Source organism: Rhincodon typus, chromosome 21 (genome assembly GCF_021869965.1).
Source record: "Rhincodon typus isolate 14 chromosome 21, sRhiTyp1.1, whole genome shotgun sequence".
In the NCBI taxonomy this organism is placed as follows: Eukaryota; Metazoa; Chordata; class Chondrichthyes; order Orectolobiformes; family Rhincodontidae; genus Rhincodon; species Rhincodon typus.
The window spans coordinates 14,421,575-14,437,038 of NC_063352.1; the positions used below are offsets into that span (position 1 = coordinate 14,421,575).

Here is a 15,464-nt window from a genome sequence, read left to right on the forward strand (position 1 = left end):
AAGCACCGTCAGGTCTCTCCTTGTTTGCACATATCTCATAAACTTGTGAAGAATGGAGCAGAATTCCCTCACTCATTTAGTTAAACTCTCACTTGGCAACAGTCAGATAAAGTGGCTAGGAATAAATCAAGATGTGGATTTAATTAGAAAATTGCAGTTGGCCTTGGAAGGGTTGGTAGTTGTGGAGGACTGAGTCCCAGGGGGTTCGGACCGACAAAATCCAAGAAAGTTTCTATTTCAGAATTTTTTTTGGTATGCTCCTTGTGAGAGAAGGTGATATGGGGAGAGAACTCTAGGACTTTGTGCATTCCCACTGCATGACAGCTGATTGCCAGAAGTTTTGTTAAATGGAGCCAGCAAGTGCTCAAATCATGAAAGTGGATTAGTGGATGTATAGTGCACTCTGTGGTAACTGGTTATGTAGGGCTATCAATAGGTTTGTTGGCTCTTGTGGTGCAAATGATGAGTAGGCAGGTGTGTTAGGTGAAACTTGAAAAAATAATTAGGTGAGAGAAATTGTGAATAACTTGCTGAGCTAAAAGAAAGTGGTAATGGAGGATGAAACTTGTTTACAAACAGTGCCATTGCTATTGTAGGCAATGCAAGAAGATCCAATTATAGGACAATTACAAGAAAACTTGTATACAATATATTGGACGAAACAAGTAACATTTCCTCATTCCATATTTATTTTTGTACATGTAGATGACTCAGTAAAGGAAGAAGTAAGGTCAGTTTAGTCTTTTGGTGTCTGTTCCTTGGAGCAATTGCTAACTGTATAATCTGTGATAAAACAGTGTTTGAGGAGTCAAATAATTCACTTAGCTGCGCATGGTCTTTTCTTAATTATTGGGTCAATAGCACATCATGACTGGTATAAATTAAATCACCATGAACAAATCAGTAGAGGAGTTAAATCAGACATTTTTATAGATTAAAGTAGCACTGCACAAAAACTGCTTTCTTAGATGCTAGTTTGGCTCTGAGAACATAACTATTTGACAGCTTCAGCATATCAGTAAAATTACCACTGTGAATAAGCAGATGTAGAATATACATGACTCTGATAGTGGAGGAATGAGCTGTTATCTTAATGCATTTTTCTATTTCAAACATAGTAGCTAGGAAAATATTTTTCTAATCCCAATTCCCTTTGAATTTATGAATTTATTGACTCTGCAAAATAAGTGGTAGATTTCATCCTCACCTAATTTCATGAAGTTTAAGAAATTCATTGATAACCATCAATGGGAACAGCCAGAGGAAACCAAGAAGCCAAGTTGCTGAAGGAATGTCCAAGATGTGAAAAATAAGATGTGAGGATTTATTATCCCATATGTAGTAGGCTACATTTATTTGAACCACATGAAGAAGAAACCTAAATACAAAACAGAATTAAAGTATTGAGGTGAAATTGAAAACATTTCCCATCTTTTACATCGACCACAAGCTCTACTGAGTCTCCATATTTCAAAGTTGCACTCCCAGTGGAAGCACCATGTCTATTCCATTATTAATGCTACCTTCAAGAAGCTCATATTGCTCTTTGAACCAGAAAAAAGATTTTCAATCCCAGCATCTCTTAGCTCTCATCGAAAACTTGAATCCAAATGACATATCTGGGAGCATCAAACTCACTCTCCAGTCTTTACTCTGGGATGAGTTACAGAGAAAAAAAGCTTGTTATCTAATGGATGATCAATCCTTCAGCTCAAACCTCTAAAACCTCTTTCTCTATTAATCTTTTTTGTCTATTTTATCGATAAGTCTATTGCCAGTAGTCATTGTCCCTAATAAGCTTCAAATGTTTTTCCTTCAACTTACAAGTTAAATATTGTAATAAAGGCTCACCGTATAGTACCCTAATCTAACTAATTCTTCCCCAGACTTCAATACTCTGAGACAGTCACTTCTTTTGATGTGCTCTTCCATGGGTGATCATCATTATGCTGACAAGAAATGAAGATGAGGCGTCTATTAGAACCTAGAAACAAAAACAAAGTTGCTGGAAAAGCCCAGCAAGTCTGGCAGCATCTGTGAAGGAAAAAACAGACTTAACGTTTCGGGTCCGGTGACCCTTCCTCAGAACTATTAGAACCTACTTGTCTCATTTAAATAACTGCATAGCCAACTCATTTTCAACGATTTATACTTCTTGTTAGCACCCTCCTAGCAATTATCTGTCTTGACTTGTCTTCTGCAATCTCTTTGTTTGTCTATCCCTTCTCTCTCTCTGTCTGTCTCTGGGCATCATCTCAATGTACCCTATTTGCATGCATTGAGATAATTCCCTCTCTGCCAGACCTGCCGAGTTTCTCCAACACTTAACTGTTAGTGTTTTCCACAGTTCCAGCATCAGCAGTTCTTTGCTTTTATTTCAGAGCTCGAGAGAACCTGCCCATGAAGGATAGTGGTGTGTGTGTGTGTGTGTGTGTGCGTGTGCGTGTGCATGGTATGTGGGTTGGACTGTCTTCATTTTCACATTTGTTGATATCTACAGTGTCCATGATTAGCCTGTGTGAGAGTTTAAATGAACAAAACAATAATTCATCCAGGAATTGTTCAACTACAATTTAGTTTCTCAGAAATGAATTATATTCTGTAACAAATTTCATAGAATCTCTACAGTGTGGAAACAGGCCATTAAGCGGAACAAGTCCATACAATACCTCCCAACAACACCTCACCCAGGCCCATCCCATTTAACCCCTAAGTTTCCCATGGCTACTACACCTAAATCACACACCCCAGACACTCGGGGCAATTTAGCATGGCCAATCCACCTAAATCGGAGCACCCAGTGGAAAACCATGCAGACACGGGGGGAATGTGCAAATTCCACACAGTCTCCGGAGAGTGTAATCGAGTCTGGGTCCCTGGCACTGTGAGGAAGCAGTGTTAAGCACTGAGCCACCATGCCATCCAACCTGCTCCCTACTATCTGTATATTCCATTGTGTGTAGTTTAATCTATCAGATTTTACTGCACTTTGCATCTGCATGATAAACTAAATCTTCTTTTAATAAAACAATTGGCAATAGTTGTACCTACGCAATAATGATGGCAGCACACCACCAATGGTTACTTAGTGGACTTTGTTTCCATAATGGATTGGATCTATGAACATGACTCATTGATGTACACACTGAGAAATAGAACAGTGCATTTTAAGACTTAAATCATCAATTTCAAAGTGTTTATGACACAACTGGGAATTCACTTTAATTCTATATAGATATTTCCTGCATCAATGAATAGTAGCCTTAATATTTGATATTACAAGTATTTAATTTGCTTGGATTTTGTATTCAGTGGTGAAGATAGTGATCTGGTAATCGCTATACCTTGGTTGTCTCCTATCCTGGCATAGTGTAAAATCTGCTGCCAAGTCCTTGCCATGATGTCAGCAAGCAGGTAAGCCGTGAGTCACTGTTAAATATTCACATACAGCAAACCAGGAAATTAAAAACACTAATATACAAATTAACTTAGAATTTTCATTTTCAGATGGCAAAATAACTTTTGTCTTAATCCAGCACAATCATTTAAAATAAAGAAGAATCAATTACATTATTAAAAAAATTAAAAAGCAGTGAGTTTTATTTCATTACTATGGAGAAATTTGACATCTCATGAATATTAAATTTGTTTTTTGGGGTCAATGAGTGTCTTTACAGTGATTATGAAATTTGTAAGCCTTTAACAACCAAGTTATGCCACACATCATTTTGCAATTTTTTCGAGTTTTGTTTTAACAGCAAGACAACAATGTTAAAATTGTCATTTAAATGATTTCCTATTGAATCTTTTCTTGGGGCAGGGTTGGAAGTAGTTGTATGGGCCAAATATATGCAGTCAGGCTGACTCCAGATTCCTTTGAAAATGGTAGGCAGTAGTCAACTGTGAGATTCCCATTCCCATTCCTGCATCCTGCACACCTGACCTGTTTGGGTCTATTGCAGAGATGGATGACTCCTACACCCACCACCACCACACCATTTTTGTGGAGTTTGGGCCAGCTTCTCAAGGATACATGTTTCATGGGCCATCAGAGGCGTCACAAACCATAGTCTGGAACCAGAATTATGTTGTGAGGTACATTTATGGGTTTAACTTATGCCCCTTTCATGTCCCTCTGTGTCTTTAATGTCTCTTCCATGCTCCAACTACATCTTCCATTCCTATTCAAACAGTGTGGTCTATAGAACCATCTAATAAAATTGTCTTGAAATGCGTCAAGAAAACCTTGCAAGAATCTAATTGAAATAACATTGCTGCTCTTTGAACCTTGTAAAATTATTGGGTTTACAGAACCCTATCAATCTGACAGAGCTATCACCATAATAACAACCCAAACCTTACTTACTTTGTTTTTGTCCAAATAAACATTCAGACATTGAAAGGATCAAATCAAAGAGCAATTTATTAAAACATCTTAATTGTGTTGATTAATCAAAGCAAATACTCCTTTTCTATCTGTGTAGCAAAATGCATTGGTGTATAGTAGTGATCAGCAAAGCATTCATTATGAGGCCTCTGTGAACTGTTTCACCAGAAACAGATGACCATATATCCAGTGTCTCCAGATGGTCATATGATTAGTATATGGCTAAACCCCAAGTCACTCTAATTGATGAGCTCAATCGAGGGTCTTGTTTTCAGAAGATAAGTTGCTTTGATTGACATATTTATAGGGTTATAAGAGGTTATCATTTCTTTGAACCACATACATTGCCATTTTCTTTACTTAAACAAGATTAAAAGGCATGAGTGGGGTAAAGTTTCTGTTATTGACACTGTAATGGAGCTCTCTGATAATTAAACAGGGTTAGAATAGCAGCAGGTTTTCAAATCAGAGCTTTGAGTGGTTTTTTTAAATTCCATTTTCAGAATTTCTGTTGTTACTGTATAGTTAATTGAATCTATACTGTATGCTGGATGACTAGGCTTGGAGGATGCACGGAGCTTGGAAAGGGCATGGGCACGAGGAGGCAAGGGATAATTGAATGAAGAATGGGATGCTGGAAAAGGCATGGGGTTGCTGAGATAGCATCAGAACCATAGAGATAGCAAAGGGTGCAAGTGGGGGTGGGGGCGATGGTGAGGTGTGAAGGGTGAGAGTTAATGGACGTAACAACTTTTAATGCAACTGGGAAAATGTGTTGGAGATCTGAGGAAGGCCTTCTAGTCAGCCTGACTTGGCATTTATCTGCTTCTGCGGCCACATCCGGGTGACTGACTTGACTCAAACCTGTTCTTACCTCCCTGGAGCAAAAGTTAGCAGGTGGGATGCTCATATATGTTGATAAATCGGCTGAATCAGGAAATTTTCCAAATTGAGCTTCCTGCTGCAATGGCAAAAATCAGGCCCTTCACCTCAACACCGCAACCTCTTGTGAAGTATAGAATCACTGACAACAACTTTTGAATTTCTGCGTTATTCTACACATATGTGGATTTCATTAGTTACTGTCAATTCAGAGGAGTAATGACAGCAAACCATCACTGTTACTGCAAAATATGCACCACTTGTTTTATTTGAGCACTTATCCATCTCATCCTCCAGAAAACCAATAATGTTACTTTTGGCCTATTATGCAACAAAAATGGTAGATTGCGAGACTTTTGAACATTTTCCATTGGTTGGTTTGAAATTGCCCCAAATTCTGACTTTGAAATTAGAGATAAATGATTTGTGTAAATTCTGTTCAGTAACATGATTAGAATTCTTCTTGACATATATATACAGTATATTTCAGACTTTATGTCACACAATTTATCAGTCAGCTAAAGTAGGATTTATTGTGTAATAAATAAAAGATGTGCCTTATAATTGAATCAATGAGGCATAAAATTCTATGCAGTTAATAAGAATAATTTTCATGATAGAATATTTGATAATTCATCATAAATGATTTAAGATTGCATGGAAATCAGTTTCTTCATTTACCTTTCTGAAATAATCACCTTCTTCCCAGTGAAAACATTGCTTTCATTTGTTGGATCTAAGATTTGCTATTGCACTGGCAGTTCCAGTCTTCGAAAGTGGCATTTAAAGCAGGTGGCAAGGGTCTCACCTGCTATTTGAAAATCTGGCGACAGCAGTGTGTCACCCTCAGTGCCAGCCTTAAATGGACAGTGGTAGCTTTCCTCAGAATCAAAGATCTCTAGAGGTAGAGAGCCTGCTCAGCAAGTGTTGTCGACTAATCAGAGTCTAGGCATGCTTTTATGCCCAGAACCACCACTGCGACCAGTACTGTACCCACCCAAATACAAAGATTGCCATGGACCCAGGCACAGATGAATAGTGGTGGGAGGAAGGGTCACAATGAGGGACTCTCTGGTATATTAGCAATGAGGATCTCTTGTCACAGGTACCTGAAAACAAATATTCGAGGGTTTGTTCTTCATGCTTCCCCACACTCACTGCTGGGTGAATGGTGGTGAGATGAGGCCCTTAATTAATTATTGAGGGCATTAATTGACCACTTTAGGGGCAAAATTGGCAGCAGGGCAGGAAGGCCATTGACAGACCCCCTGCCACAGTCTTAATTGTGGCAATGGAGGGAAATAAATGAGTTCTCTACCACCACCTTCCTGCCTGAATAAATGCTCAAACTTACCACAGGGATGAGCATTAACTTTTGCCTCCATATTTACATTCCTTAGTTATAAAATGTCCCACTAACAATGTATAAGTTGTTTAAGACCTTTGAATAGACAAGAATCTATTAAGCACAACACCTTTACATGTAAGACCAGAAGATGAAAGAGCAGAAGTAGGCTATTCAGTCCATTGAGTCAGCCCTAACATTCAATGAGATCATGGCTGATCTGACATTCCTCAACTCCACCTTCCTGCCCTTTGATTTGTAATCAGTAAAGGAATCAATCTTCAAATCATTTTGGAGAAAGATAAATATTGTCCACCAATAGTTTTGTGTCTGTATTTAAAAAATGCCTAAGGAGTAAAGCTTCAAATAAACATTTGCTTGTAGATATGGTTTTAGAAATGTTAATCTGTAAATTCTCGACTGTATACTTTAGTTGAATGTCTTGAACTGAATATTTGAAGTAATAGTTCAGTAAGTTGCAAAGTATTTGCCACTGAGTTCAGTGGTCTTGATACTAAGGGCGCTTCAAATGAATATTCTTCTTTTGAAATGTTAGCTTCAATCTCGTTCGAAAACACAACCAACTGTTTGGCTGGTAATAGTGTGTACTTAGTAATTAAAGTTGAAGAGGACTTAAAAGGGGGACAGTTCAGAAAAAATATATCTGCCAGAATGTAATTAAATAGTCACATTAAAAGCAGATGATCCTTTCCCAGAATTTTGAAGTTTCATGTATTTGTCTGGAGGTTAAAAAGGATTATGTGAGATATAGGCCATTCATAATTTGTGTCTTATGTACTTCAGTACTTAGATCTTAGAAATTTTGGTTTTTCTCTAGATTCAAAAGAAGAGGAAATGAAACTTGCATTGATAATTGTTTGTATAGAAATTATCTAATTTCACATTCAACAGTGGAGTAACATTACAGTTGTCCTTCATATTAGCAGACTAACTGAAAATAACATAAATACATTGTACATATTCAGAACGTAATAAAGACTAGGATGTTTCAGAATTTAGTGAACTTGTTTTTGTAAATCATTATTTTCTTGATATATTTCAATTTAGATCATTTGATCATCTTAGTTAATTACATCCATGTAGAAGGATGAAAAAAGCTACTATCTTCTGAGCCAGCATAAGAGCATTCCAATATTCTTCAAACCAATTCGGTGACACATAACTTGGATTCCTATTTCAATTAAGATTAAAGGACAGAGATAATGAATATCATAAGGCCATATCTTGTGTATCCAATTCGCCTAATGCTCTGAATTTTAAGAGGCTCATGTGATTATTAAACATTTGTCATGCTCGATTAAAAGTCTTCTTGACATATATATATTTAAGACTTTATGTCAAACAATGTTTTAGTCAGCTAAAGTAGATTTTATTGTGTGATACATAAAAGATCTGTCTAATAATTGAATCAATGTTGCATGAAATTCTATGCCGTTAATGAGAATAATTTTCATGATAAATTGTTTTGATAATTCATCATAAATGACTTAGTATTGCATATGCATCAGTTTCTTAAATGTTAACAATTTATTGGCTTAATGCAATTTTTATAATCTTACTCATAAGCAGAAAACTCAGTGAGTATGGCTACAATCAGTTCATAGAGTGCTAGGAGAATCTGGTCTGAGATCAGAAAAGGCTGTGTTCTTAAATTTACATTTCTACTTTCTCCTTTTCCAAAACATTCAGTTAAAAGACAGGGGAGACTTGCACATGTATCATGTCAATTTTGCATATTAACAAGCTGCAGAGAGTTGTAAGGACATAAACATTTAGGAAGGAAAGGCTATTCTTGTTCTGACAATACCCTGCAGCTTGTTACAATGTAAAATTGGCAGGGGAATAGGAATAGAGACTCCATGAGTTATTTTGATAATGTGCAATTTGCTCTATCGTGCAATCTACACCCGCAATTCATCAGCTAATGAAAGGTTCTACAAAGCCATGCCTTTTTCTTTTGCACACCAAAGATAAATCGAGGAAAATTTTGGAATATCTATGATCTCTCTTTTTGCCTTGTGCATTCTAGACCTGTTAATTTTCAAGGCCCGATGACATCTGGAAGCATTTTGTTCCACATTCCTGAGTTCAAATATTTCAAAAGGGAAGTAGATAAATATTCAAAGGAAAAAGGTTTGCAGGGCCATGTCAGAGAGCAAGGGAGTTGGACTAATTGAATGTCAAAAAGCTGTTTCAGCAAGGACAACGGGCCCAATGGCCTCCTTCTATGCTACATCATTTTATTGTGCTATGACCTATTTGGCCGTCTCCCAGTAGAAACACAATAAGCAATTTAAAAGATAGTAGATTTAAAAGCTTCATAAAAATAACACTGCAACTGTAATGGAACTGTAAAAGAGAATGTGAAAGAATATAAGCAATCCAAACAGTGGCTGGTTGCAAGGGGAGAACAAAAGGATAGATCTTTGACAGGGTAGAATGCAAAAGAGACGAAGGGTGAGGTTTTGCTAAAGCATTACAGCTCTCATTGTCAGGACAATTTCTGGTTGCTGGCATGCTTGGGCAAGGGGGGCAATTAAGATCTGGCAAGTGGGGCAGCTGTCAATTTAGAATGCAAGTGGGCCTTCAATGTTGCTATCTCAATTGGAGACTGTTAGGGTAGCATCAGCAAGACAGATGGCCACTATGTTGCGTTGCACTGAGAAGGGACAGCATTAAATGAATACTTCCATACAGCAAGCAAGCAGTGTCTGGAAACTGGGCAGAAATGTGACAGCCACAGTGTTTGGGCATGAGGCATTATTTACTGCTGGTGGCTTCTCCTTTCACTATGGAGCCTGTGGCTCTGACAGCTCAACCACCCCTGACTCCCCTCCCTGCTGCCTGCCACATCCAGGATGTCTAGGAGGCTTCAGGGAGTCTGCCTACTGTCTTCTCACCTCACTTCATAGATGGGGGGGGAGGGGGTTGCTCGACCTCTGGAAAACACCAGCAGCTCAGATTGGGCACAATTGTGCAACTTGAGGCTCTGCCATTCCAGCCACTGGGAAATTTCCCTATGTTGAATGCCATACTGACAGCGTTTCCTGGCATTTTACCACCACTTTCTGAAATAACTCCACAGAGGACAGTATCCCATCACCTAGTCACCCTTTATTTACACGTACATAGTACATGACACTGACCCAGCTAGTTCAGAACTGCCTTCTAGAGTGAACAGAACCTATGACATTCCTATTTATATCTGTCAGCCAGGAGTCCCTGATTGGACCAGATTAACAGCCCCAATCAGGGAACTCATATTCTATTAGGTCCACCTGGCTGACTTTGTTCCAGTCGCTACACTTTTCACCATGCCCATCTCAATTCCCAACATCTGTCCCAACAATAATTGCGCCCTAGGTGAAAAAAACGTTTTATGCTGCAAGGTCAAATGGAATGGTAATGGAGCAAATAAAGAAAAAAAATTTCTCCAGGAAAGGTCTGAATGAAAGGAGCCTGAATACAAAGTGCATCTGAATGCAAAATAAAGGAAATATTGAGAAAATGAGACAGAAGCATAAAACAAAATGCAGAAGGACAAAACTAAATGAGGGTAGGGGTTATGATGTAAAATTCCTGAATACAATATGGAGTCCAGGCGACTTAAAAGTGTCTAGTCAATGGTAAAGCAGTGTTCCTCGAGCTTCTGAGATAACAAGGTGTAGAGCTGGATGAACACAGCAGGCCAAGCAGTATCAGAAAAGCAGGAAAGCTGACGTTTCCGGTCTAGACCTTCTTCAGAAAAGAAAGGTCTGAAGTAGACCCTTCTGAAGAAGGGTCTGGACCCGAAACGTCAGCTTTCCTGCTCCTCTGATGCTGCTTGGCCTGCTGTGTTCATCCAGGTCAACACCTTGTTATCTCAGATTCTCTAGCATCGGCAGTTCCTACTTTCTCGAGCTTCTGTTCAGCTTTGATCAAACACTACAGCTGGTCAAGGACAGAAGGAGCAGAGTGAGAATAAGATGGAGAATTTAAGCAATAAGTGACTGAAAATTTGGGGTCATACTTGCAAACTGAATCGTTGTGTTCAGCAAAGCAATCATACTGTTTACATTTTGTCTCCCTAGTATAAGGGAGACCACGTTGTGGGCAGTGAATACAATCTACTAACTGGAAGAAATACAAGTAAGTTGTTATTGTACACAGAAGGAGTATTTGGGGCCTTGGATATTGGCAAGAAGAGAGGTTAAAACGTACCCCTTGCTCTGAAGAATCTTTTGCTACTTAATCCCTCCAACACTTCTTGTAATCTTCTACAAGGCAATAAGATTTAAGAGTCAAAACTGTCCATTTGGCCAATCAAGTCTCCTCTGTCTGTTGTTCTGCTCTCCTTCCTGCCTTTAGCTTGCTCAAATCCTAACTTTCCTCAGCTCATATTAGGGCAGTGAAATATTGAGCTGAATTCTTTGAGCCCCCAAACAATGTGGTCAGTAGCGAGTCAGTTGGGAAAATATGGCAAGATCAGAAAAATGAGACTCCTGATGTCAAGAGGATTTTCTTTTCCACCAAGGTTTTAAAGGTGAGTTTGGAAGCTCATTTGCACTTATTTGCAAGCATTAACATCTCACTATTATCTACTCTTGCCTCATTTATATGCAATTTGCTATTTCCCTAGAAGGTAGATAACAATTCCTGACATTTGGCTAGCAAAACATCTCCAGGCATATTGCATGGGCAGCAACTGCCTACACCTACCCCCTGTCCAACCCTTTCCACAGAGGTTGGTATCAGGTATGCGCTGGCCACACATGGTTCATCTCCAAGTTGCTTAAAATACAGCTCTCTGCTTTGGAGCATACTGACACCTTTCATTGTAATGTTGGTACAAGGACACTTGTGTGCAGGGACAGGCATCCTACTTGTGTGCGAAGCAGGGTGCATCTTAGGGCTCTTCGCTTGACTTCTTAGCTCTCCTACAATTTGCCACTTCTTGGATGCACACAGCATCTCTGCCTAGCCTTGCCTTTTTTGTTTGGCTGCCTCATTCAGAACTTACATGCTCACCATACCTCTGCCTTGCTTTTGACAACAGACCAAGTGGCTTCCCATGTCTGCCATCAGTGATCAGTCAAGGAATAGATATGTTGCCATATGGCACTGCACTCTGTCAAGTGCACACCAGCAACACTTGCCAGCAGCCTATGCAGCAGGACACACTGTGTGTGCATCAACCAAATGGCTCAAAATCCAAGTGGAATAGTCCTCAGTCAGGTCAAAAGGGAATGTCATCTCTCAAGGCATCCCACCATATCCAGTCAAGGGAAGTATCTGATCTCAGTTCAGGGTCTTCAATGTAGTCAGTTTGCTGCGTGAGATGGTCAGGTTCAGGGGTTCTGCAGCTCTGGGGTCAGTCCTAAACATTCAGAGCATGCAGTCAGGAAATTAGTGTCAGGTCTGTCTTTCCAAGTCAGTCAAAGTGGGCCAAGGTTGGTCCTGAACATTGACAAGGTCTTATGCAAGCTGGGCATTAGGGAAAGAATAGCAGTCCCTTAGACTAACATAGCTTTGTGTTAAGGACAGGTAGCAGAACAGCTGTGCCATAGGTCAATGGTGTGTACATAAGGAGGTGAGTTGTGGAGAATTGTGTGAGATGACTCATTATCGCTGAAGGAAACAAACCATCCATGAAACTTCCCATAAATGAAACTTAGCTGATTTTGCTAAAAATTCAGCATATTAACTTTGTTTCGCTCCACAAATGTTGCCTGATCTATTCAGTGTTTCCAGCATTTTCCGTTTTTATTTCAAATACCTCACACCTGCAGTATTTTGCTTATGTAAAAGAATACGTTGCATTGAGGGAGAATTATACCAATCCTATATTTCTAAGAATTCTTTACCAGATGTCGAGTCATCTGTTTTCATTATTGACATTCTGATGCAGAATCATCTATTATTATTCTCCTTAGTGATTTCTTTCTTGCTTTGGAAGCAACTTGTTTCCATTCATGCCTTTCCTCAATAAGAATGATGAGCTTAATCTCAAATTAGATCTCTCAGGAGACCGATTCCCTCCTCAGGGCTTCTCTCAGTCAGATATCTGTGTGCAATAACTGTTAGTCAAAGTTATCTGATTCTGGATAGCCTCCATTAGCCACCAGAAATTACACACAATAGGATTGTTACCTTTATTATATCATATGCAATGTTGTGGACTGCTACAAAATTGAAGATTATCCACATGACAACTACATTCCATTTCCTAATCCTTTCATATCTTAAATACAGCAGAGTTAAGTTATAATATGGTCTTACAGATATAAAGCAGCTATAAGACGTAGGAGTAGATCATTTGGTCCATCGAGTCTGCTCCACCATTCATTGAGACCATGGGTGACCTGATAATCCTCAACTCCACATTCCTGCCTTTTCTCCATAAGCCTTGACTGCCATACTGATTCAAGATCTGCCTGTCACAGTCTTGAATATTCTTAATAACCTCTGCAGCACTTTGTATTAAAGATTTCCACAGATTCACTATCTGCTGAGAGAAGAAATTCCTTCACATCTTCACGTCTTCTCTGCCTTCAATCACATCATTGTGAGATGGCTGTACGCTGTACTGTACAATGTTCAGCTAAATTATCAGTAGTAAGTTATCTTTCAGTGTTTTATAAAGTTAAGTCACCATTGTTTTAGCAGGTCCTACAGCTGCTCTCTCATCAGATAAAGATGTCTGATGCTGGTTCAACCTCAAAGTCATCACGCCTCACATGCCATGCTTGAAAATGGCAAACACAAAGAAACGTTGGATACGCTAGGGATGTTTTCATTAGAACAAAGGAGGCTGATGGGTGAGTTAATTAAGATGTACAAAATAGTGAGGGACTTGGATACAGTGGACAGGGAAGACTTGTTTCCCCTAGCAGAGTTACCAGAGGGCACAGATTTAAGGTGATTGTTAGTAGGATTAGAGGAAAGCCTTTTTACCCAGACGGTGCTAAGTGTCTTTCATTTGCTGCCCAGTTTGGTGGTTGAAGCGCAAACCCTCAATTAATTTAAAAGGAACCCAAACCTGCAAAGTTATAGGACAAGTGGGATTATAATAAGTGGCAAACTTATTCAGCCAAATGGCCTCCTTCTGTACTGTAACCTTTCTATGGTTCTTTATAAATACACGTTCAGGGTGTGATTTGCCAAAAAGCAGGTCCTTGGTTCACTATTTACTGAAGTTGCATCCAGAGTTGTTTTCCTTAACAGTTTTTTTTTGTGGTGTTTTGCCAATCTTTCCACCCTCAGGAGCAGACTGAGGAGGCGGGTCCCCAAGTTTACCTCAACCAGAACCGGAATCAAAACTCTCCTGTTGGCAGTAACCTGATCCATACACTGGTCATCGAGCCAACTGAGCTAACCAGCCGCTAAACATGTAAGTATATTAAAGAAGTAATCAGCATCACTCAATCTGTACTGACATGATGGACTAAGTGGCCTCTTTCTGTGTTATGATTGTTCTATTAAATTATAATAATAAAAATCAAATTACCACTTACATGAATGGTCCAAATGGATGGCAAGAGAAATTGGTTTTAGGCTGTTCTTTCATACAGAATCCGTGCAGCATTAATCCAAAGCATGTCAACTGCAAGCAGACAGTCAAGCCAGACTTCACCAGAAAATACAGCACAAAAAACCGTTGGGTCTAGGAGTAAAACAGAAGCAAATAACTATTCAAATACCACAGCTATTGAATTACTGAGAAATATTTTGATCTGCTAGAATTTAGAAGAGTAATAGGCAACTTGATTGAAACATATAAAATCCTAAAGAGTCTTGACAGGGTAGATATGGAGAGGATGTTTCTTCTTAAGGGAGAATCTAGTACTAGGGGTCAATGTTTAAAAATCAGGCGTTGCCCATTTAAAACAGAGGTTAGGTGAAATGTTTTCTCTCACTGGGTCATGAATCCTTGGAACTCTCTTCCTGAATAGGTGGTGGAAGGGACATCTTTGAATATTTTCCAGGCAGACCGATAGATTCTTGATCGGTAGATTCTCGTTATCGAAGGGGGTTGAGAGGTTATTAGGGGTAGGCAAGCGTATGGATTTGAAGTTATGATCAAATCAGCTGTGAACTTATTAAATGGCAGAGCAGGATTGAGAAGGTGAATGGCTTACTCTTGCTCCCGATTCATATCTTTGTACGATCCTCTATCAATCAGGCTTAGAATAATACTTTGTTTTATGATCATCCAGCGAAACACCTTGGGAAGTTTCATTACATTAAAGCTACCAGCTATGTTGTCGTTGTAATTGTCAGCTTTGGGTAAATGGCAACACAGACTTGGTCACTCATAAGTCAACGGTTCAAGTCCATTTCAGGTTATGAATAAGTAATCTTGGTTGACACTCCAGTGCTGTCATGAGGCAGTACTACATTGTCAGAGGAGGCAATCGAGATCTTGTCTTTCTTCACATACATGATTCCATGTATGTATTTAAAGAAGAGCTGAGGCGATATCCTGATGTTTTGACCCGCAGTCAGTCCTCTTTCAATATATCACTACAAATTTGCTGTTTGTGGGACATTTCTGTATGAGAACAGTTTGCTGCTTTTCCTACTTTCCAACATACTTCATTTACTATGAAGCAATTTTAGGATGTCCAAACATTGCGAATGGTCCTATAGCTCAATGGTTAGCACTGCTGCCTCACAGCACGGGAGATCTGGGTTTGATTCCACCTTTGAACAACTGTCTGTGTTTGTACACTCTTCCTGTGTCTGCGTGGGTTTCCTCTGGGTGCTCCAGTTTCCTCCCACAGTTCAAAGATGTGTGGGTTAGATGGGCTGGCCATGTTAAATTACCCATTGTGCACAGGCTAAGTGGAT

At 39.3% G+C, this 15,464-nt stretch overlaps 1 protein-coding gene across 1 annotated transcript in view; it reads right to left on the reverse strand.

Moving 5' to 3' along the window:
* Positions 1-1,203: 1,203 nt before the first annotated feature.
* The window catches only part of LOC109933972 (transmembrane protein 94-like), a 107,345-nt gene continuing 93,084 nt past the window's right edge, over positions 1,204-15,464 (reverse strand). The window contains 4 exon segments of the mRNA XM_048609688.1: positions 1,204-1,378; positions 3,052-3,145; positions 7,709-7,806; positions 14,129-14,277. Of these exon segments, the coding sequence (XP_048465645.1) occupies positions 1,204-1,378; positions 3,052-3,145; positions 7,709-7,806; positions 14,129-14,277 (516 nt within the window).